The 22403-nt window shown below is 40.3% G+C and overlaps 1 protein-coding gene across 1 annotated transcript; it reads left to right on the top strand.

The window, feature by feature from the left end:
• The first annotated feature begins 629 nt into the window (after positions 1–629).
• LOC136571119 (butyrophilin subfamily 2 member A1-like) lies at positions 630–22090 on the top strand. Its single transcript, XM_066571479.1, has 11 exons — positions 630–693; positions 2416–2889; positions 10461–10670; positions 12510–12536; positions 13183–13209; positions 14207–14233; positions 16463–16489; positions 17874–17894; positions 18058–18084; positions 20570–20848; positions 21725–22090. The coding sequence occupies exons 1-11, from the start codon at positions 630–632 to the stop codon at positions 21982–21984; spliced, it is 1443 nt and encodes a 480-aa protein (XP_066427576.1). The 3' UTR covers positions 21985–22090.
• The last annotated feature ends 313 nt before the right edge of the window (positions 22091–22403 follow it).

Here is a 22403-nt window from a genome sequence, read left to right on the forward strand (position 1 = left end):
AACATCGGGATCAGGATTGGATTGGGATTGGGATTGGGATTGGGATTGGGATTGGGATTGGGACTGGATCAGGATCAGGATCAGGATCGGGATCAGGATCAGGGATTAGATTGGGATTGGGATTGGGATCGGGATCGGGAATAGGATCAGGACCAGGATTGGGATCGGGATCGGGATTGGGATCAACATCGGGATCGGGATCAGGATCAGGATTGGATTGGGATTGGGATTGGGATCGAGACTGGGATCAGGATTGGGACTGGATTGGGATCAGGATCAGGATTAGGATCGGGATCAGGATCAGGGATTAGATTGGGATTGGGATTGGGAATAGAATTGGGATCGGGATCAGGAATAGGATCAGGATCCAGAATAGGATCAGGAATAGGACCAGGAACGGGATCAGGAACGGGGTCAGGACCAGGATTGGGATTGGGATCAACATCGGGATCAGCACCAGGATCAGGATTGGATTGGGATTGGGATTGGGAACGGGATCAGGATCGGGAATAGGATCAGGAACAGGACCAGGAACGGGATCAGGAATGGGGTCGGGAATGGGATCAGGAATGGGAACAGGATCGGGAATGGGGTCGGGAACGGGATCAGGAATGGGAACGGGATCGGGAATGGGGTCAGGAGTCCCGACCCCGCTGCTGCTCCTGGTGCTCTCCGTGCTCCATCCCACAATGGGTGAGTCTGTGGGATCGGGAACTTCGGCATCCGAGTGCCCACGGAGCCGGGATCCCGTCCCGGGAACGGGGATCCCGAAAACCCCGGGAATGGGAAACCCCAAAAACCCTGGGAACCCCAAAAACCCCGGGAATGGGAAACCCCAAAAATCCCGGGAATGGGAAACCCCAAAAACCCCGGGAATGGCAAACTCCAAAAACCCCGGGAATGGGAAACCCCAAAAACCCCAGGAACCCCGAAAATCCCGGGAACCCCAAAAACCCCGGGAACCCCAAAAACCCCGGGAATGGGAAACCCCAAAAACCCTGGGAACCCCAAAAACCCCGGGAATGGGAAACCCCAAAAACCCCGGGAATGGCAAACTCCAAAAACCCTGGGAATGGGAAACCCCAAAAATCCCAGGAACCCCAAAATTCCCAGGAATGGGAAACCCCGAAAACCCCGGGATATGGAACCCCAGAAATCCTGGGATATTGAACCCCAAAAATTTGGGAAAATTGATCCCAATCAATCCAAGAATATTGATCCCGAACAATTTGGGAACGTTGATCCCAAACAATCCCAGGATATTGATCCCAATCAATTTGGGAATATTGATCCCAATCAATCCCAGAATATCGATCCCAATCAATTGCTTGGGATCAATGATCAGTCCGGGAATATTGATCCTAATCCGTTCAGGATTATTGATCCCAAATCAATCAGGGATTATTGACCCCAATCAGTCGGGGATTATTGATCCCAATGAATTTGAGAATATTGGTCCCAAACAATTTGGGAATATCGATCCAAATCAATTTGGCAATATTGATCCCAATCAATCAGGGATTATCAATCCAAATCAATTCAGGATTATTGATCCCAATCAGTTCAGGATTATCAATCCCAATCAATCAGGGATTATCGATCCCAATCAATGATCCAAATCAATTCAGGATTGTCGACCCCAATCAATCCATGATTATTGACCCCAATCAATTCAGGATTATCGATCCCAATCAATTCAGGAATATCGACCCAAATCGATTCAGGGTTATCGATCCCAATCAGTTCAAGATTATTGATCCCAATCAATCAGGGAATATTGACCCCAATCAATTTGGGAATATTGATCCCAATGAATTTGGGAATATTGATCCCAATCAGTTCAGGATTATTGATCCAAATCCATCCAGGATTATGGACCCAAATCAATCCCAGGATATTGACCCCAATCAATCCCAGGATTATCGATCCAAATCCGTTCAGGATTATTGATCCAAATCAATCCCTGATTATTGACCCCAATCCATTCAGGATTATCGGTCCCAATCCATTCAGGGATTATCGATCCCAAATCAATCAGGGATTATCGATCCCAATCAATCAGGGATTATCAGTCCCAATCAATCAGGGATTATCGATCCCAATCAATCCCAGGATTATCGATCCCAATCAATCAGGGATTATCGATCCCAGTCAATCAGGGATAATCAATCCAAATCAATCAGGGATTATCGATCCCAGTCAATCAGGGATTATCGATCCCAATCAATCAGGGATTATCGATCCCAGTCAATCAGGGATTATCGATCCCAATCAATCAGGGATTATCGATCCCAGTCAATCAGGGATAATCAATCCAAATCAATCAGGGATAATCGATCCAAATTACCGGGCGATCGCTGGCCCCGCCCCCCGGCCCCGCCCCTCACCCGGGGCGTTTTCCCTCCCTCTCCGCAGGGCAGCTCCGGGAGCCGCTGCTGCTGCTGGAGGGGCCGGGGCCGGGCGGGCTCCGCCTGCGCTGCCTCCCGGAGCCGCCTCTGCCGGGGCTGCGGCTGCTCTGGAGCTCCGGGAGCCAGCCCGGGAATTATCCCGGGAATCATTCCGGGAATAATCCCGGGGACCTTACCGGGGACCGTTCAAGGAATCCCGGGGACCTTTCCGGGGATCCCGGGGACCTTTCCGGGGACCGCTCCGGGAATCCCGGGGACCTTTCCGGGGACCATTCCGGGAATCCCGGGGACCTTTCCGGGGACCTTTCCGGGGACCTTTCCGGGGACCGTTCCGGGAATCCCGGGGACCGTTCCGGGGACCGTTCCGGGGACCGTTCCGGGATCTCGCTGCTGCTGCCCCGGCCGGGCTCCGGTGCCGCCGGCGCCGTTTGCCGCGCGCTGGCTGCGGGATCGGCCGCCGAGTCCGCCGTGGTCATCGCCGGTGAGGGAGCCGGAAAACCGGGAATAAACCGGGAATAAGTCGGGAATGAATCGGGAATGAACCGGGAATAAATCGGGAATAAATCGGGAATGAACCGGGAATAAACCGGGAATGAACCGGGAATAAATCGGGAATGAACCGGGAATAAACCGGGAATGAAGCGGGAATAAATCGGGAATGAACCGGGAATAAACCGGGAATGAACCGTGAATAAACCGGGAATAAATCGGGAATTCTGCACCCGATGGGAAATCCAGCGGGGTTCGGGTTTATTTGGGGGTTTTTTGGGGCATTTTATGGGGTTTTTCTGGCGTTTTCTGCCGTTCTCTGGGGTTTCCCAGCGTTGTCCGACGATTTCTGGCATTTTCTTGGGTTTTCTTGGGTTTTTTTTGGGTTTTCTTGGGTTTTCCGGGATTTTCCAGGGGTTTTTAAATTTTTCTGGGATTTTTCTGGGGTTTTCCGGGGTTTTCCATGGGTTTTTAAAATTTTCTGGGATTTTCCGGGGTTTTCTGGGGTTTTTCTGGGATTTTCTTGGGTTTTCTTGGGTTTTCCATGGGTTTTTTAATTTTTCTGGGATTTTCCGGGGTTTTCTGGGGTTTTTCTGGGATTTTCTTGGGTTTTCTTGGGTTTCTCGGGATTTTCCACGGGTTTTAAAAATTTTCTGGGTTTTTCTGGAGGTTTCTGGGGTTTTCTGGATTTTCTGGGGTTCTTTGAGCTTTCCTGAGGTTTCCTTGGGTTTTCCGGGATTTTCCATGGGTTTTAAAAATTTTCTGGGGTTTTCTGGGGTTTTCTTGGGTTTTTTTTATGTTTTCCGGGATTTTCCATGGGTTTTAAAAATTTTCTGGGGTTTTCCGGGGTTTTCTGGGATTTCTGGGATTTTTCTGCGATTTTTCTGGGGTTTTCTGGGGTTCTTTGAGCTTTCCTGAGGTTTCCTTGTGTTTTCCGGGGTTTTCTTGGGTTTTCTTGGGTTTTCAGGGATTTTCCAGGGGTTTTAAAAATTTTCTGGGATTTCCCGGGGTTTTCTGGGATTTTTCTTGGGTTTTCTTGGGTTTTCTGGAGTTTTCTTGGGTTTTCTTGGGTTTTTTGGGTTTTCTTGGGTTTTTTTGGGTTTTCTTGGGTTTTCCGGGATTTTCCAGGGGTTTTTAAAATTTTCTGGGATGTTTCTGGGTTTTTGGGGATTTTTCTGGGGTTTTCCGGGGTTTTCCAGAGTTTTCTTGGGTTTTCTTGGGTTTTCCATGGGTTTTTAAAATTTTCTGGGGTTTTCTGGAGGTTTCTGGGGTTTTTCTGGGATTTTCTTGGGTTTTCTTGGGTTTTCCATGGGTTTTTAAATTTTTCTGGGATTTTCCGGGGTTTTCTGGGGTTTTTCTGGGATTTTCTTGGGTTTTCTTGGGTTTTCCATGGGTTTTTAAAATTTTCTGGGATTTTCCGGGGTTTTCTGGGGTTTTTCTGGGATTTTCTTGGGTTTTCTTGGGTTTTCCATGGGTTTTTAAATTTTTCTGGGATTTTCCGGGGTTTTCTGGGGTTTTTCTGGGATTTTCTTGGGTTTTCTTGGGTTTCTCGGGATTTTCCACGGGTTTTAAAAATTTTCTGGGTTTTTCTGGAGGTTTCTGGGGTTTTCTGGATTTTCTGGGGTTCTTTGAGCTTTCCTGAGGTTTCCTTGGGTTTTCCGGGATTTTCCATGGGTTTTAAAAATTTTCTGGGGTTTTCTGGGGTTTTCTTGGTTTTTTTATGTTTTCCGGGATTTTCCATGGGTTTTAAAAATTTTCTGGGGTTTTCCGGGGTTTTCTGGGATTTCTGGGATTTTTCTGGGATTTTTCTTGGGTTTTCTGGGGTTCTTTGAGCTTTCCTGAGGTTTCCTTGTGTTTTCCGGGGTTTTCTTGGGTTTTCTTGGGTTTTCAGGGATTTTCCAGGGGTTTTAAAAATTTTCTGGGATTTCCCGGGGTTTTCTGGGATTTTTCTTGGGTTTTCTTGGGTTTTCTGGAGTTTTCTTGGGTTTTCTTGGGTTTTTTGGGTTTTCTTGGGTTTTTTTGGGTTTTCTTGGGTTTTCCGGGATTTTCCAGGGGTTTTTAAAATTTTCTGGGATGTTTCTGGGTTTTTGGGGATTTTTCTGGGGTTTTCCGGGGTTTTCCAGAGTTTTCTTGGGTTTTCTTGGGTTTTCCATGGGTTTTTAAAATTTTCTGGGGTTTTCTGGAGGTTTCTGGGGTTTTTCTGGGATTTTCTTGGGTTTTCTTGGGTTTTCCATGGGTTTTTAAATTTTTCTGGGATTTTCCGGGGTTTTCTGGGGTTTTTCTGGGATTTTCTTGGGTTTTCTTGGGTTTTCCATGGGGTTTTAAATTTTTCTGGGATTTTCCGGGGTTTTCTGGGGTTTTTCTGGGATTTTCTTGGGTTTTCTTGGGTTTTCCATGGGTTTTTTAATTTTTCTGGGATTTTCCGGGGTTTTCTGGGGTTTTTCTGGGATTTTCTTGGGTTTTCTTGGGTTTCTCGGGATTTTCCACGGGTTTTAAAAACTTTCTGGGGTTTTCTGGAGGTTTCTGAGGTTTTCTGGATTTTCTGGGGTTCTTTGAGCTTTCCTGAGGTTTCCTTGGGTTTTCCGGGATTTTCCATGGGTTTTAAAAATTTTCTGGGGTTTTCCGGGGTTTTCTGGGATTTCTGGGATTTTTCTGCGATTTTTCTGGGGTTTTCTGGGGTTCTTTGAGCTTTCCTGAGGTTTCCTTGTGTTTTCCGGGGTTTTCTTGGGTTTTCTTGGGTTTTCAGGGATTTTCCAGGGGTTTTAAAAATTTTCTGGGATTTCCCGGGGTTTTCTGGGTTTTTTCTTGGGTTTTCTTGGGTTTTCTGGAGTTTCCTTGGGTTTTCTTGGGTTTTCTTGGGGTTTTTTTGGGTTTTCTTGGGTTTTCCGGGATTTTCCAGGGGTTTTTAACATTTTCTGGGATTTTTCTGGGTTTTTGGGGATTTTTCTGGGGTTTTCCGGGGTTTTCCAGAGTTTTCTTGGGTTTTCTTGGGTTTTCCATGGGTTTTTAATTTTTCTGGGATTTTCCGGGGTTTTCTGGGGTTTTTCTGGGATTTTCTTGGGTTTTCTTGGGTTTCTCGGGATTTTCCACGGGTTTTAAAAATTTTCTGGGGTTTTCCGGGATTTTCTGGGATTTCTGGGATTTTTCTGCGATTTTTCTGGGGTTTTCTGGGGTTCTTTGAGCTTTCCTGAGGTTTCCTTGTGTTTTCTGGGGTTTTCTTGGGTTTTCCGGGATTTTCCATGGGTTTTTAAAATTTTCTGGGGTTTTCCGGGGTTTTCTGGGATTTTTCTTGGGTTTTCTTGGGGTTTCTGGAGTTTTCTTGGGTTTTACGGGGTTTTCTTGGGTTTTCTTATGTTTTCCGGGATTTTCCATGGGGTTTTAAATTTTTCTGGGCTTTTCCGGGGTTTTCTGGGGTTTTTCTGGGATTTTCTGGAGTTTTCTTGGGTTTTCTTGGGTTTTCCGGGATTTTCCATGGCTTTTTAAAATTTTCTGGGGTTTTCCAGAGTTTTCTTGGGTTTTCCAGAGTTTTCTTGGGTTTTCTTGGGTTTTCTTGGGTTTTCTTGGGTTTTCCGGGGTTTTCTGCGGTTTTCAAGGATTTTCCATGGGTTTAAAAATTTTTCTGGGGTTTTCCGGGGTTTTCTGGGGTTTTCTGGGGTTTTCCGGGGTTTTTTGAGCTTTCCTGGTGTTTTCTTGGGTTTTCCGGGGTTTTCCGGGATTTTCCATGGGTTTTAAAAATTTTCTGGGGCTTTCTGGGGTTTTCTGGGATTTTCTTGGGTTTTCCAACTTTTCTGGGATTTTCCAGGGATTCTTTGAGCTTTCCTGGTGTTTTCCTGGGTTTTCCAGGGGTTTCCGGGGTTTTTCTGGGATTTTCTGGGGTTTCCTGGGGTTTCCTGGGGTTTTCTGTGGTTTTCCGGAGGTTTCTGGGGTTTTCTTAGGTTTTTTGGTGTTTTCTGCGCTTTTCTGGGGTTTTCTGGGATTTTCTTGTGTTTTCTTGGGTTTTCTTGGCTTTTTTTGGGTTTTTTTGGGTTTTCCAGGATTTTCCATGGGTTTTAAAAATTTTCTGGGGTTTTCCAGGGTTTTCCAGAGTTTTTAAAATTTTCTGGGGTTTTCCGGCTTTTTCTGGGTTTTTCCGGGGTTTTCTGGGATTTTTCTGGGGTTTTCTGGGGTTTTCCAGAGTTTTCTTGGTTTTTTTGGGCTTTTCTGGGATTTTCCAGGGATTTTTTGAGCTTTCCTGGGGTTTCCTTGGGTTTTCTGGGATTTTCTGGGGTTTTCTTGGGGTTTTTTGGATTTTCTTGGGTTTTCTTGGATTTTCTTGGGTTTTCTTGGTTTTTTCGGGATTTTCCAGGGGTTTTTAAAATTTTCTGGGGTTTTCCGGGGTTTTCTGGGATTTTTCTGGGGTTTTCTGGGGTTTCCAGTTTTTTCGGGGGTTGTTCAGCATTGTCCAGCATTTTCTGGGATTTTCCATGGGTTTTTAAAATTTTCTGGAGTTTTTTGGGGTTTTCTGGCTTTTCTGGGGTTTTCTGGGGTTCTTTGAGCTTTCCTGAGGTTTCCTTGGGTTTTCTGGGATTTTCTTGGGTTTTCTTGGGTTTTCCAGGATTTTCCATGGGTTTTTAAAATTTTCTGGGGTTTTCCGGGATTTTTCTGGGATTTTCTGGGGTTTTCTGGAGTTTTCTTGGGTTTTACGGGGTTTTCTTGGGTTTTACGGGGTTTTCTTGGGTTTTCCGGGATTTTCCATGGGGTTTTAAATTTTTCTGGGATTTTCCGGGGTTTTCTTGGGTTTTTCTGGGATCTTCTGGGGTTTTCTTGGGTTTTCTGGGATTTTCCATGGGTTTTTAAAATTTTCTGGGGTTTTCTTGGGTTTTCCAGAGTTTTCTTGGGTTTTCTTGGGTTTTCTTGGGTTTTCCGGGGTTTTCCGGGATTTTCCATGGGTTTTAAAAATTTTCTGGGGCTTTCTGGGGTTTTCTGGGATTTTCTTGGGTTTTCCAACTTTTCTGGGATTTTCCAGGGATTCTTTGAGCTTTCTTGGTGTTTTCCTGGGTTTTCCAGGGGTTTCCGGGGTTTTTCTGGGATTTTTTGGGGTTTCCTGGGGTTTTCTGGGGTTTTCTGTGGTTTTCCGGAGGTTTCTGGGGTTTTCTTAGGTTTTTTGGGGTTTTCTGCGCTTTTCTGGGGTTTTCCGGGATTTTCTTGGGTTTTCTTGGCTTTTCTTGGCTTTTTTTGGGTTTTCTTGGGTTTTCTAGGATTTTCCATGGGTTTTAAAAATTTTCTGGGGTTTTCCAGGGTTTTCCAGAGTTTTTAAAATTTTCTGGGGTTTTCCGGCTTTTTCTGGGTTTTTCCGGGGTTTTCTGGGATTTTTCTGGGGTTTTCTGGGGTTTTCCAGAGTTTTCTTGGTTTTTTTGGGCTTTTCTGGGATTTTCCAGGGATTTTTTGAGCTTTCCTGGGGTTTCCTTGGGTTTTCTGGGATTTTCTGGGGTTTTCTTGGGGTTTTTTGGATTTTCTTGGGTTTTCTTGGATTTTCTTGGGTTTTCTTGGTTTTTTCGGGATTTTCCAGGGGTTTTTAAAATTTTCTGGGGTTTTCCGGGGTTTTCCGGGATTTTTCTGGGTATTTTCTGGGGTTTCCAGTTTTTTCGGGGGTTGTTCAGCATTGCCCAGCATTTTCTGGGATTTTCCATGGGTTTTTAAAATTTTCTGGAGTTTTTTGGGGTTTTCTGGCTTTTCTGGGGTTTTCTGGGGTTCTTTGAGCTTTCCTAAGGTTTCCTTGGGTTTTCTGGGATTTTCTTGGGTTTTCTTGGGTTTTCCAGGATTTTCCATGGGGTTTTAAAATTTTCTGGGTTTTCCACAGTTTTCTGTGATTTTTCTGGGGTTTTCTTGGGTTTTCCGGGATTTTCCATGGGTTTTAAAAATTTTCTGGGGTTTTCTGGGGTTTTCTGGGATTTTTCTGGGGTTTTCTTGGGTTTTCTTGGGTTTTCCAGGATTTTTTAAAATTTTCTGGGATTTTCTGGAGTTTTCTGGGGTTTTTCTTGGGTTTTCTTGGGTTTTCTTGGGGTTTTCGGGATTTTCCATGGGGTTTTAAAAATTTTCTGGGTTTTTCCGGGGTTTTCTGGGGTGTTCTGGGATTTTTTGGGGTTTCCTTGGGTTTTCCGGGGTTTCCTGGGATTTTCTGGGGTTTTCCAGGGTTTTTTGGGTTTTTCTGGGGTTTTCTGGGGTTCCGGAAGGTCCCAAATTGGCTGGGATGGGAATTCCCAGTTTGGGAATGGGAAATGGGGGAATTTCCAGTTTGGGGATGGAATTCCCAGTTTGGGAATGGGAAATTCCGAATTTCGGGATACAAAACCCCAAGTTTGGGACAGAATTGCTGGGTTTTGACAGAATTCCAATTTCTTGACAAAATTCCCATTTTTTTTTCTGGAATTCCCATTTTCTGACGAAATTTGGATTTTTTAGCAGAATTCCCATTTTTAAATGGAATTCCCATGTTTTTTCCCCATAATTCCCATTTTTTACAGAATTCCTGGGGGGTTTTTTTGCCCATAATTCCCATTTTTAACAGAATTCCCATTTTATTTGCCATAATTCCCATTTTTTACAGAATTCCCAGGGTTTTTTTGCCATAATTCCCATTTTTAACAGAATTCCCATTTTATTTCCCATAATTCCCATTTTTTACAGAATTCCCGGATTTTTTGCCATAATTCCATTTTTTTACAGAACTCCTGTTTTTTTGCCAGAATTCCCTTTTTTAAATGGAATTCCTGGGGTTTTTTGGCCATAATTCCCGTTTTTTGGCCAGAATTCCCATTTTTTTGCCATAATTCCCTTTTTTTTCAATAATTCCCATTTTTTGGCCATAATTCCCATTTTTTGGCCATAATTCCCATTTTTGACCATAATTCCCATTTTTTGGCCACAATTCCCCTTTTTTTTTCCATAATTCCCATTTTTTCTCAATAATTCCCATTTTTTGGCCATAATTCCCATTTTTGACCATAATTCCCATTTTTTGGCCACAATTCCCCTTTTTTTTTCCATAATTCCCATTTTTTCTCAATAATTCCCATTTTTAACCATAATTCCCATTTTCTGGCCATAATTCCCATTTTCTGTCAATAATTCTCTTTTTTTTGGCCATAATTCCAATTTTTTTCCGATAATTCCCATTTTTTCTCAATAATTCCCATTTTTTTTCCATAATTCCCATTTTCTGGCCATAATTCCCATTTTTTCTCAATAATTCCCTTTTTTTCCGATAATTCCCATTTTCTGGCCATAATTCCCATTTTTTGTCAATAATTCTCTTTTTTTTTGCCATAATTCCATTTTTTTCCCATAATTCCCATTTTTTCTCAATAATTCCCATTTTTTGACCATAATTCCCATTTTTTCTCAATAATTCCCATTTTTTTTCCATAATTCCCATTTTTTTCTCAATAATTCCCATTTTTTCTCAATAATTCCCATTTTTTTTCCATAATTCCCATTTTTTGACCATAATTCCCATTTTCTGGCCATAATTCCCATTTTTTTTCCATAATTCCCATTTTTTTCTCAATAACTCCCATTTTTTAGACAGAACCCCCATTTTCCCCCAGAATTCCTGTGTCTTTTGCCACAATTCCATTTGTTTTTTACACAATTTCCCTTTTATTTTCCCCCCACGATTCCCATTTTCCTCCCCAGACGTTTTCTTCCCATCCTCATCCCCGTGGCTCCCGGCCTTCGTCCTCCTCCTCATCCTCGCCCTCTGCCTGGTTCTGGCCGCCGCCCTTCGGCTGCGCCGTGAGCGCCAAAATCCCCCCAAAAAATCAAAATTTTGCCCCTTTTCCCCCATTTCCCCACTTTTTATTTCCCTTTTTCCCCTTTCATTTCCCCTTTATTTCCCTTTTTTCCCATTTCCCCCATTTTTCCCCCTTTTTCCCCTTTTCCCCCCTTTTTATTTCCCTTTATTTCCCCTTTTATTTCCCTTTTTTTCCCCTTTCCCCCCATTTTTCTCCCCATTTTATTTCCCTTTTTCTTCCCTTTTATTTCCCCTTTTTTTCCCTTCCCCCCTTTTTATTTCCCCTTTTTCCCCCCCTTTTTCCCATTTTTATTTCCCTTTTTCCCTATTTTTTTTTTCTCTTTCCCCCATTTTCTCCCCTTTTTATTTCCCTTTTTCTTCCCTTTTATTTCCCCTTTATTTCCCTTTTTTCCTTTTTATTTCCATTTTCCTTCCCTTTCCCCCCTTTTTATTTCCCCTTTTCCCCCCATTTTCCCCTTTTTTCCCTTTTTCCCCGATTTTTATTCCCCTTTTCCCCCCCTTTTTTCCCCTTTTCCCCCATTTTTCTTCCCATTTTATTTCCCTTTTTCTTCCCTTTAATTCCCCCTTTATTTCCCTTTTTTCCCTTTTTATTTCCATTTTTCCCCCTTTTCCCCTTTTCTATTTTCCCTTTTTTCCCCCCATTTCCCCCTTTTCCCCCCCTTTTTTCCTCCTTTTCATTTACCTTTTTTCCCTTTTTTCCCCATTTTTCTCCCCTTTTTATTTCCCTTTTTCTTCCCTTTTATTTCCCCTTTTTCCCCCAATTCCCCCTTTTTATTTCCCTTTTTCCCCCATTTTTCTCCCCTTTTTATTTCCCTTTTTCTTCCCTTTTATTTCCCCTTTTTTCCCTTTTTATTTCCCTTTTTCCTCCCATTTTCCCCCTTTTTCCCCTTTCTCTTCCCTTTTTCTTTCCATTATTTTTTTTTATTTTGATTTTTTATTTCCATTATTTTATTTTTCCCCCTTTTCCCCTTTTCTTTCCCTTTTTCCCATTTTTCCTCCTTTTTCCCCTTCAATTTTTCCCTTTTCCTTTTCCCGTTTTTCCCTTTTCCTCCCTTTATTTCGTTCCTATTTCAAATTTAATAATCAATTTTAATTAATTAATTCATTAAAAAAATTAATTAATTTTTAATTCACGGCTAATGAATGAATTAATATTAAAACTTGAAAATTAATTAAATCATTACCCGTTAATTAACCCCTAATCACCCATTAATAACAAAATTATTAATCATTAATAGCCATTTATTAGCCATTAATTACCCATTCATTTCCCTGGTAAACACCCACTAATTTTCAACTAATTACCCATTCATTAGCGATTTATTAGCCATTAATTCTCCATTCATTAATCATTCAGTACACATTAATTGTCAATTAATAACCCCTTAATTTCCCATTAGTAACCCATTAATTGTCAATTAATAACCCCTTAATTGCCCATTATTAACTCATTAATTTCCCATTATTAACTCATTAATTGCCCATTAATCAGCCGTAATTTCTCCATTATTAACTCATTTAATTACCCGTTAATAACCCATTAATAACACATAACGCACCCATTCATTACCCGTAATTACCCATTAATAACCCATTAATTACGCAATAATCAACTGTAATTGATGCATTATTTACTCATTAATAGCCCATTATAACCCGTTCATTGCCAATTAATGGCTCATAATTTATTCAATAATCACCAAATAATTCCCCATTAATTTCCCATTATTTCCCCATTAATTCCCCATTAATTTCCCATTATTTCCCCATTAATTACCCATTAATTTGCCTTTAATTACCCCTTAATTACCGTTCCCCAGGTGACCGCCGGATTCTGGCTCAGGAACGTGAGTGCATGAACCAATTAATTATTAATTATTAATTATCAATTATTAATTAATTTTTCATGATTTCAATTTATTTTAATTTTGATTTTCTTTTAAGAAAGTAAAAATTAATTACTGTATAAAATGAAATTTAATTAATTACATTAAATATGCAATGAAATAAAATGAAATTAAATGTAATCAAATGGATGAGATTAAATTAAATTAAATTAAATTAAATTAAATTAAATTAAATTAAATTACTAATAAATTAATTTTAAAAATAGAATAAAATATGAAATAAAATGGATGAGATTAAATGAAATTAAATTACAATAAATTGAATTAAATTGTAAATAATTATTAATAAATTAATTTTTAAAATAATAAAATATGAAATGAAATGAAATGAAATAAAATGGATGAGATTAAATGAAATTCAATTAAATTATTTTAATTAAATTATTTTAATTAAATTTAATTTAAAAATAGAATAAAATATGATATTAATTTAAGTGAAATAAAATGAAATAAAATGAAATAAAATGAAATAAAATAAAATAAAATAAAATAAAATAAAATAAAATAAAATAAAATAAAATAAAATAAAATAAAATAAAATAAAATAAAATAAGATTAAAATCTCCATTTCCTCTCCCATTCCCAGGGAAATCCCAGCAGGAAATCAGCGAGGGTGAGATCAGCTCCGGAATTCCCAAAAATTCCCAAAAATTCCCAAAATGCCCAAAAATTCCCGACCCTGAATCCCCAAATTCCCGGAATTCCCGACCCTAAATCCCAAAAATTCCCAAAATTTCCGTCCCTAAATCCCCAAAATTCCCGAAATTTTGGTTCCTAAATCCCCAAATCCCCAAAATTCCCGACCCTAAATCCCAAAAATTCCCGAAATTTTCGTCCCTAAATCCCCAAATTCCGGGAATTCCCGACCCTAAATTCCCAAAATTCCCATCCCTAAATCCCCAAAATTCCCGAAATTTTGGTTCCTAAATCCCCAAATTCCCGGAATTCTTGACCCTAAATCCCCAAATTCCCCCAAATTCCCTACCCTAAATCCCGAAATTCCCGGAATTTTCGTTCCTAAATCCCCAATTCCCAGGAATTCCCGACCCTAAATCCCCAAATTCCCCAAATTTCCCGTCCCTAAATCCCCAAATTCTCAGAAATTCCCGACCCTAAACCCCCAAAATTCCCGAAATTTTGGTCCCTAAATCCCCAAATTCCGGGAATTCCCGACCCTAAATTCCCGAAATTCCCGACCCTAAATCCCAAAATTCCCGGAATTCCCGACCCTAAATCCCCAAACTCCTGGAATTCCCGACCCTAAATCCCCAAAATTCCCGACTCTAAATCCCCAAATCCTCAAAAATTCCCGAGCCTAAATCCCAAAAATTCCCGAAATTCCCGACCCTAAATCCCCAAATTCCCAAAATTCCCGACCCTAAATCCCCAAAATTGCCAAAATTCCCGACCCTAAACCCCCAAAATTCCCCAAATCCCCGCCCCTAAATCCCCAAATTCCCGGAATTCCCGCCCCTAAATCCCAAAATTTTCGTTCCTAAATCCCAAATTCTCAGGAATTCCCGATATTTTTGTTCCTAAATCCCCAAATTCCCGACCCTAAATCCCCAAATTCCCAAAATTTTTGTTCCTAAATCCCCAAATCCCCGCAGAGATGGAGGAGCTGAGGATGGAGCTGGGTAAGAGCTGCACTCATTAATTAATAACCCCTAATTAATTATTATTAGCATTTAATACCCGCTAATTAATTATTATTATCAATTAATTAGCCGCTAATTAATTATTATTAGCATGTAATTAGCAGCTAATTAATTATTATTAGCATTTAATTGGTTATTAGCTCCTAATGAGTAATTTATTAGCCTGTAATGAGCGCTCTATTAGCCTCTAATTAGCTAATTAATAAACAGAGATTAATGATTTATTAGCCATAGGTTAATTATCTAAATAATGATTGATTAGACAGAAATTAATTAATTATTGATTAGGCATGGATCAATTAATTATTAATTAGATCTAGATTATTTATTAGATATTAATTATTTATTGATTAGACATCGATTCATTATAGAGTAATTATTGATTAGACAGACTAATTATTATTTATTAGACAGACTAATTAACAGGGACACTAATTATTAGGCTCGACTACTTTATTAACCTCATTGCAATTAATAATGATTGTAATTATTATTAATAATATTAACATAATAATGAATCTAAGAATATTATTCTTAGATTAATATATTAATTATTAATTATTAATTAGGATTAATTAAGATATTATAGTGATATCTTCATGATAATTAATAAATAAATAATCATAATTATTATGTTAATTATAATTATATCATTAAGTAATGATATTTTAATGATGATTAATAAGAAAATAATTATTGAATAGATGGGATATAATTGTTAATTATTAATAGCATAATAATGAGTAATAATTAAATAATTGTGTGATGAATATAATGTAATAATTAATAATTATGGATTATTAATAATTATAAAAGTAAGTGTAGAAATATTGTAAGAATAAATTTATAATTAAGTAATAAAATTTAATTAGTTAAAGCCAATAAATTAATTAATAAATAATTATTCATTATTATTAATTAATATTGTAATAATAATAATTGTAAATTATTTTTATTTTTATTTTTATTTTTATTTTTATTGCAGCAACCATGAATCATTTGTCCAGCATTAATTAAGGATTAATTTCCAATTAATAATTTCCATTTTTGGTTCTTTCAGAGGAGGTGACGGGGAAACTCCAGAGGGGTAAAAATTGATATTTCTGCTCATTAATTATCTAATTAATTAATTAATTAATTAATTAATTATTAATTAATTAATTAATTAATTAATTAATTAATTAATTATTAATTAATTATTAATTAATTTTTCGAGGGATAATTCAGGGGGTTTTTTTTTGAAAAGGGACACAAAAAAGGGAAATTTCCAATTAAAAATTAATTACTTATCAATTTATTAATATTAATATTAGAATATTCATTAATTATCATTAATTAATAAGGATTATTTTAACTTTCTAAGAAAAAGAATTAATTTATTAATAATTGTTATTTTGTCTTAATCAGTCAATAATAATAAAATTAACATTTTAATATTATAGATATTAAATTTTATTATATAATTAAAATATTAATATAAATTATATTAATAGTTATTAATTTAGAATACAATGATTTTTTAATAATTACTTAATAGTAACAAATTATTCATTAGTAATTGTTAATTTTGAACAATTATTTTGAGTTTTTAATTGGAAACTAATGATAAAATAATAATTATTAATAATTTATAATAAAATTGTAAAATAATAAATTAATAATACAAAAATAATTAATAATTATTAATCTCTAATAAAATTTAAGTTTGTAAAGATAAAATCATATTAATACAATACTCATTAATATTAATTTCTAATAAAATTAATTTTATAATAGTAAATTAATGATAATAAAATATTCAGTAATAATTCTTCATTTCTAATAATTTATTTTTGTCCTAATAAATAAATAATAATGAATTATTCATTAATAATCATTGATTGCTAATAAGAAATTCCATTTTCTAGTAGTAAATTAATAATCACAAATTATTCATTAATAACTTTTCATTTCTAAAAATGAATTAAATTTCCTTATAATTAGTTAAAATTAGTCATTAATAATTATTATTTTTAGCAATAATTTTTCTAATAAGTAATTATTTTTATAAACAATAATTATTAATTATTCATTTTTAATAACATTTACATTTTCTAATTATTAATTAACAATTATGCCATATTTATTAGCAATTATTAATTTCTAATAATCAATCAATAAATTAATTAATATCCCCGAATTCCCCAATTTCCTTTTCTGCCCCCACAGAGAAACTGGAGATGGAGGCGAGGCTGGGTGAGGCTCTAATTAATGAGTTATTAGCCAGGGATTAATTAACGAGTGATTAGACAGGGACCAATTAATGAGTTATTAGCCAGTGATTAATTAATAAGTTATTAGCCATTGATTAATTAATGAGTTATTAGCCAGTGATTAATTAATGAATTAGTAGCCAGTAATTAATTAATGATTGATTAGACAGGGACCAATTAATGAGTTATTAGCCAGTGATTAATTAATGCGTTATTAGCCACTGATTAATTAAGGATTGATTAGACAGGGAGTAATTAATGATTAATTAGGCATTGACTAATAAATGACTGATTAGAGACTAATTAATGATTGATTAGGCATTGACTAATTAATGACTGATTAGAGTTTAATTAACGACTTATTAGGCATTGACTAATTAATGACTGATTAGACAGGGAGTAATTCATGATTAGACAGGGACTCATTAATGATTGATTAGAGAGTAATTAATGAGTTATCAGCCATTGACTAATTAATGATTTATTAGACAGGGACCAAGTAATTATTGATTAGGCATAGGCTAATTAATGATTGATTAAAGACTAATTAATGATTGATTAGCCACTGACTAATTAATGACTGATCAGACAGGGACTCATTAATGACTGATTAGAGACTAATTAATGATTAATTAGGCATTATCTAATTAATGATTGATTAAACACAGAACAATTAATGATTAATTAGGCATTGGCTAATTAATGCTTGATTAGACAGGGACTCATTAACGATTGATTAGATCCTCATTAATGATTGATAAGACAGAGTGTCCCCCTCAGGTGTCCCCAGGTGTCCCCAGGTCTCCCCAGGTGTCCCCAGGTGTATCCCCAGGTGTCCCCAGGTGTCCTCAGGTGTCCCCAGGTGTTCCCCTCAGGTGTCCCAGGTGTATCCCAGGTGTCCCCAGTGTCCCAGGTGTCCCAGGTCTCCCCAGGTGTCCCCCTCAGGTGTCTCAGGTGTCCCCAGGTGTCCCCAGGTGTATCCCCAGGTGTCCCCAGGTGTCCTCAGGTGTCCTCAGGTGTCTCCAGGTGTCCCCAGGTGTATCCCAGGTGTCTCCAGGTGTCCCCAGGTGTTCCCAGGTGTCCCCAGGTGTCCCAGGTGTCCCAGGTGTCCCTCAGGTCTCCCCAGGTGTCCCCAGGTCTCCCCAGGTGTCCCCAGGTGTCCCCCTCAGGTGTCCCAGGTGTCCCCAGGTGTCCCCCTCAGGTGTCCCAGGTGTCCCCAGGTGTCCCCCTCAGGTGTCCCAGGTGTCCCCCTCAGGTGTCCCAGGTGTCCCAGGTGTCCCCAGGTGTCCCCCTCAGGTGTCCCAGGTGTCCCAGGTGTCCCCCTCAGGTGTCCCCCCCTCACTCTCTCCGTTCATTTCTCGTTCCAGGGCAGATCCAGGCCCAGCTCGGTGAGCGCTTCCGGCCCTATGCAAATGAGCTGCCCTTAATGAGCTAATTACTGCTAATTAGTGCTAATTAGTGCTAATTACTGCTAATTAGTGCTAATTTGTGCTAATTAGCGCTAATTAATTAGTGCTAATTGCGCTAATTGGCGCTGCTGCTTTCCCACAGATTTCCGACGGGCTCAGAGCCACGCGGGTGAGTCCGGCCCCAATCTTCCTCCTCCTCTTCCTCTTCCTCTTCCTCCTCCTCTTCCTCTTCCTCTTCCTCTTCCTCTTCCTCCTCCTCTTCCTCCTCCTCCTCTTCTTCCTCTTCCTCTTCCTCTTCCTCTTCCTCCTCCTCTTCCTCCTCCTCCTCCTCCTCCTCCTCCTCTTCTTCCTCCTCCTCCTCCTCTTCCTCCTCTTCCTCCTCCTCTTCCTCCTCCTCCTCCTCTTCCTCCTCCTCCTCCTCTTCCTCCTCCTCTTCCTCTTCCTCCTCCTCTTCCTCCTCCTCTTCCTCCTCCTCTTCCTCTTCCTCCTCCTCTTCCTCCTCCTCTTCCTCTTCCTCCTCCTCTTCCTCCTCCTCTTCCTCCTCCTCTTCCTCTTCCTCTTCCTCTTCTTCTTCCCTTTCCCATTCCTCTTCCTCTTCCTGATCCCATTTATCTTCCTCTTCCTCATCCTCATCCTCATCCTCATCCTCATCCTCATCCTTCTTCTCTTCCTGTTCCCATTCCTCTTCTTCATCCTCTTCCTCTTCCTCTTCCTCTTCCCCTTTCTCATCCCGTTCCTCTTCCTCCTCCTCGTCCTTTCCCTTCTCCCCCCAAACAGAATCAAACAAAATGACACCATATCAAATGATATCAAATGATATCAAACGATATCAAATTATATCAAACAATATCAAATGATATAGAACGATATCAAACACTATCAAATTATATCAAACAATATCAAACGATATCAAATGATATCAAACAATATAAAATGATATTGAACGATATCAAACAATATCAAACGATATCAAACTATATCAAATTATATCAAAGGATATCAAATGATATCACATGATATCAAACAATATCAAATGATATCAAACAATATCAAACAATACCAAGTGAAATCATGTGATCAAAAATATCACATGATATCAAATAATATCAAATTATATCACACTATATCCCATGCTATCAAACTCTATCAAACCCTATCAAACCCTATCAAACCCTATCAAGCTCCTATCAAACCCCTATCAAACCCTATCAAACCCTATCAAACCCCTATCAAACCCTATCAAATGCTATCAAACCCCTATCAAACCCTATCAATCCCTATCAAATGCTATCAAATCCCTATGAAACGCTATCAAAAGCTATCAAACCCTATCAAACCCTATCAAACCCTATCAAACCCTATCAAACCCCTATCAAACACTATCAAACCCTATTGAACGATATCAAACTCCTATCAAATCCATATTAAACCCTTCCAAAAACCTACCAAACCTTATCAAACGATATCAAACCCTATCAAACCCTATCAAACGCTATCAAACCCTATCAAATGCTATCAAACCCTATCAAAACCCTATCAATCCCTATCAAATGCTATCAAACTCCTATAAAACCTATCAAAATCCCATCAAACCCTATCAAACCCTATCAAACCCTTATCAAACCCCTATCAAACCCTATCAAACCCTTATCAAACCCCTATCAAACCCTTATCAAACCCCTATCAAACCCCTATCAAACCCTATCAAACCCTATCAAACCCCTATCAAACCCCTATCAAACCCTTATCAAACCCCTATCAAACCCCTATCAAACCCTATCAAACCCTATCAAACCCTATCAAACCCCTATCAAACCCTTATCAAACCCTATCAAACCCTATCAAACCCTATCAAACCCCTATCAAACCCTTATCAAACCCCTATCAAACCCTATCAAACCCCTATCAAACCCCTATCAAACCCCTATCAAACCCTATCAAACCCTTATCAAACCCTATCAAACCCTTATCAAACCCCTATCAAACCCCTATCAAACCCTTATTAAACCCTATCAAACCCTTATCAAACCCTATCAAACCCCTATCAAACCCCTATCAAACCCTTATCAAACCCTTATCAAACCGTATCAAACCCTATCAAACCCCTATCAAACCTTATCAAACCCTATCAAACCCCTATCAAACCCTTATTAAACCCTATCAAACCCCTATCAAACCCTATCAAACCCCTATCAAACCCTATCAAACCCCTATCAAACCCCTATCAAACCCTATCAAACCCCTATCAAACCCTATCAAACCCCTATCAAACCCCTATCAAACCCTATCAAACCCCTATCAAACCCTATCAAACCCTATCAAACCCTTATCAAACCCTATCAAACCCCTCTCAAACCCCTATCAAACCCTTATTAAACCCTATCAAACCCTTATCAAACCCTATCAAACCCCTATCAAACCCCTATCAAACCCTTATCAAACCCTTATCAAACCGTATCAAACCCTATCAAACCCCTATCAAACCCTTATTAAACCCTATCAAACCCCTATCAAACCCTATCAAACCCCTATCAAACCCTATCAAACCCCTATCAAACCCTATCAAACCCCTATCAAACCCCTATCAAACCCTATCAAACCCCTATCAAACCCTATCAAACCCCTATCAAACGCCCCCCTCCACTCTTTCCCAGTCTCGCTGACGCTGGACGAGAGCTGCACCCACCCGGCCCTGGTGATCCGGGGCCGATCCCGAATCCTCGGCCCCGATCCCGGATCCCAAATCCCCGATCCCGGATCCCAAATCCCCGATCCCGGATCCCGGCCCCAGCCCAGGCCCCTGGCCGTGGCTCGGGAGGGATTTTCCTGCGGGAAGCACTACTGGGAAGTGGAGCTGGGAGACAGCAGCGACTGGGAAGTGGGCGTGCTCCGGGATTCCGTCCGGGATTCCATCCGGGATTCCATCCGGGATTCCCTGAGGGATCCCATCCCGGATCCCATCCCGGGTTCCCTGCAGGATTCCATTCAGGATTCCACCCCAAATTCCATCCCGGATCCCGTCCCCAGTTCCCTGGGGGCTCCCATCCCGGATCCCATCCCGAATTCCATCCCGAATTCCATCCCGGATCCTATCTCAAATTCCATCCCAGATCCCATCCCAAATTCCATCCCGGATCCCATCCCAGATTCTATCCCGAGTTCCATCCCAGATCCCATCCCAAATTCCCTGTGGGATCCCACCCCAGATTCCCTGAGGGCTCCCATCCCAGATCCCATCCCGAATTCCCTGTGGGATCCCACCCCAGATTCCCTGAGGGCTCCCATCCCAGATCCCATCCCAGATTCCATCCCAGTTCCCATCCCGAATCCCGTCCCAAATTCCATTCCAGATCCCATCCCGAATTCCCCGTGGGATCCCACCCCAGATTCCCTGAGGGTTCCCATCCCAAATTCCATCCCAGATCCCATCCCAGATCCTATCCCAGATCCCACTCCTGATTCCCTGAGGGTTCCCATCCCGGATCCCACCCCGGATCCCATCCCAGATCCCACCCTGGATCCCACCCCAGATTCCCTGAGGGTTCCCATCCCAGATCCTATCCCAGATTCCCTGAGGGTTCCCATCCCAGATCCCATCCCAGATTCCCTGCAGGTTCCCATCCCAGATCCTACCCTGGCTCCCATCCCAGATCCCATCCCAGATCCCACCCCAAATTCCCCGTGGGATCCCACCCCAGATCCCACCCCAGATCCCATCCCGGATCCCATCCCCGATTCCCTGAATCCCACCCCGGATCCCATCCCGGATCCCACCCCAGATCCCCTGTGGGGCGATTCCCTGCCCTGCGTCCCCGAGGGAGCAGCCGCAGCCCTGGGCTATTCCGGGGGTGAGTTCCGGCTGCGGGCCGGGCGCCTGGAGCGGCGCCGCGGGCGCTGCCGTGTCCTGGGCCTGCTGCTGGACCACGAGCGGCGCCTGCTCCAGTTCTTCGACGCCGAGGAGAAGCAGCTCCTGGGATCCACCCCCGTGAGGATCCCCGGGAATCTCTTCCCCTTCTTCAGGCCGGGATCTGGCGGGGACGGGCTGGGGATCCGCCCCGTGAGGGCTTGAAACAGACCTGGGGAATATTCGTGGTTGAAAGTGAAATTTAGGCTTGTGTATTCAAATTATTCTCGTTTTAAAATTCCAATTATCCCCTAGAACGAAGCCTTTGAAATGTTTGCATATGAAAATGAAATTCCCTGTTAAATATTCAAATAATTCTCGTTTTATTATTTCAAATATTCACAGATGGTAACACAAACACTAAGTCGAAGTCTAAGGCGAACTCTAACCCTAATCCTTACCCAAAACCAAATTAGAATTTAAATATTCAAATGATTCCTATTTTAATATTACAATTATAACCAAATCCTGACCTTAATCCTAACCCTAACCCTAACATTTACATATTCAAATTATTCTTATTTTAAAATTCCAATTATGCCCTAGAACAAAGCCTTTGAAATGTTCGCACTTCAAAAATAAAT

The sequence above is a fragment of the Molothrus aeneus genome, unplaced genomic scaffold, assembly GCF_037042795.1.
Source record: "Molothrus aeneus isolate 106 unplaced genomic scaffold, BPBGC_Maene_1.0 scaffold_70, whole genome shotgun sequence".
Taxonomy (NCBI): domain Eukaryota; kingdom Metazoa; phylum Chordata; class Aves; order Passeriformes; family Icteridae; genus Molothrus; species Molothrus aeneus.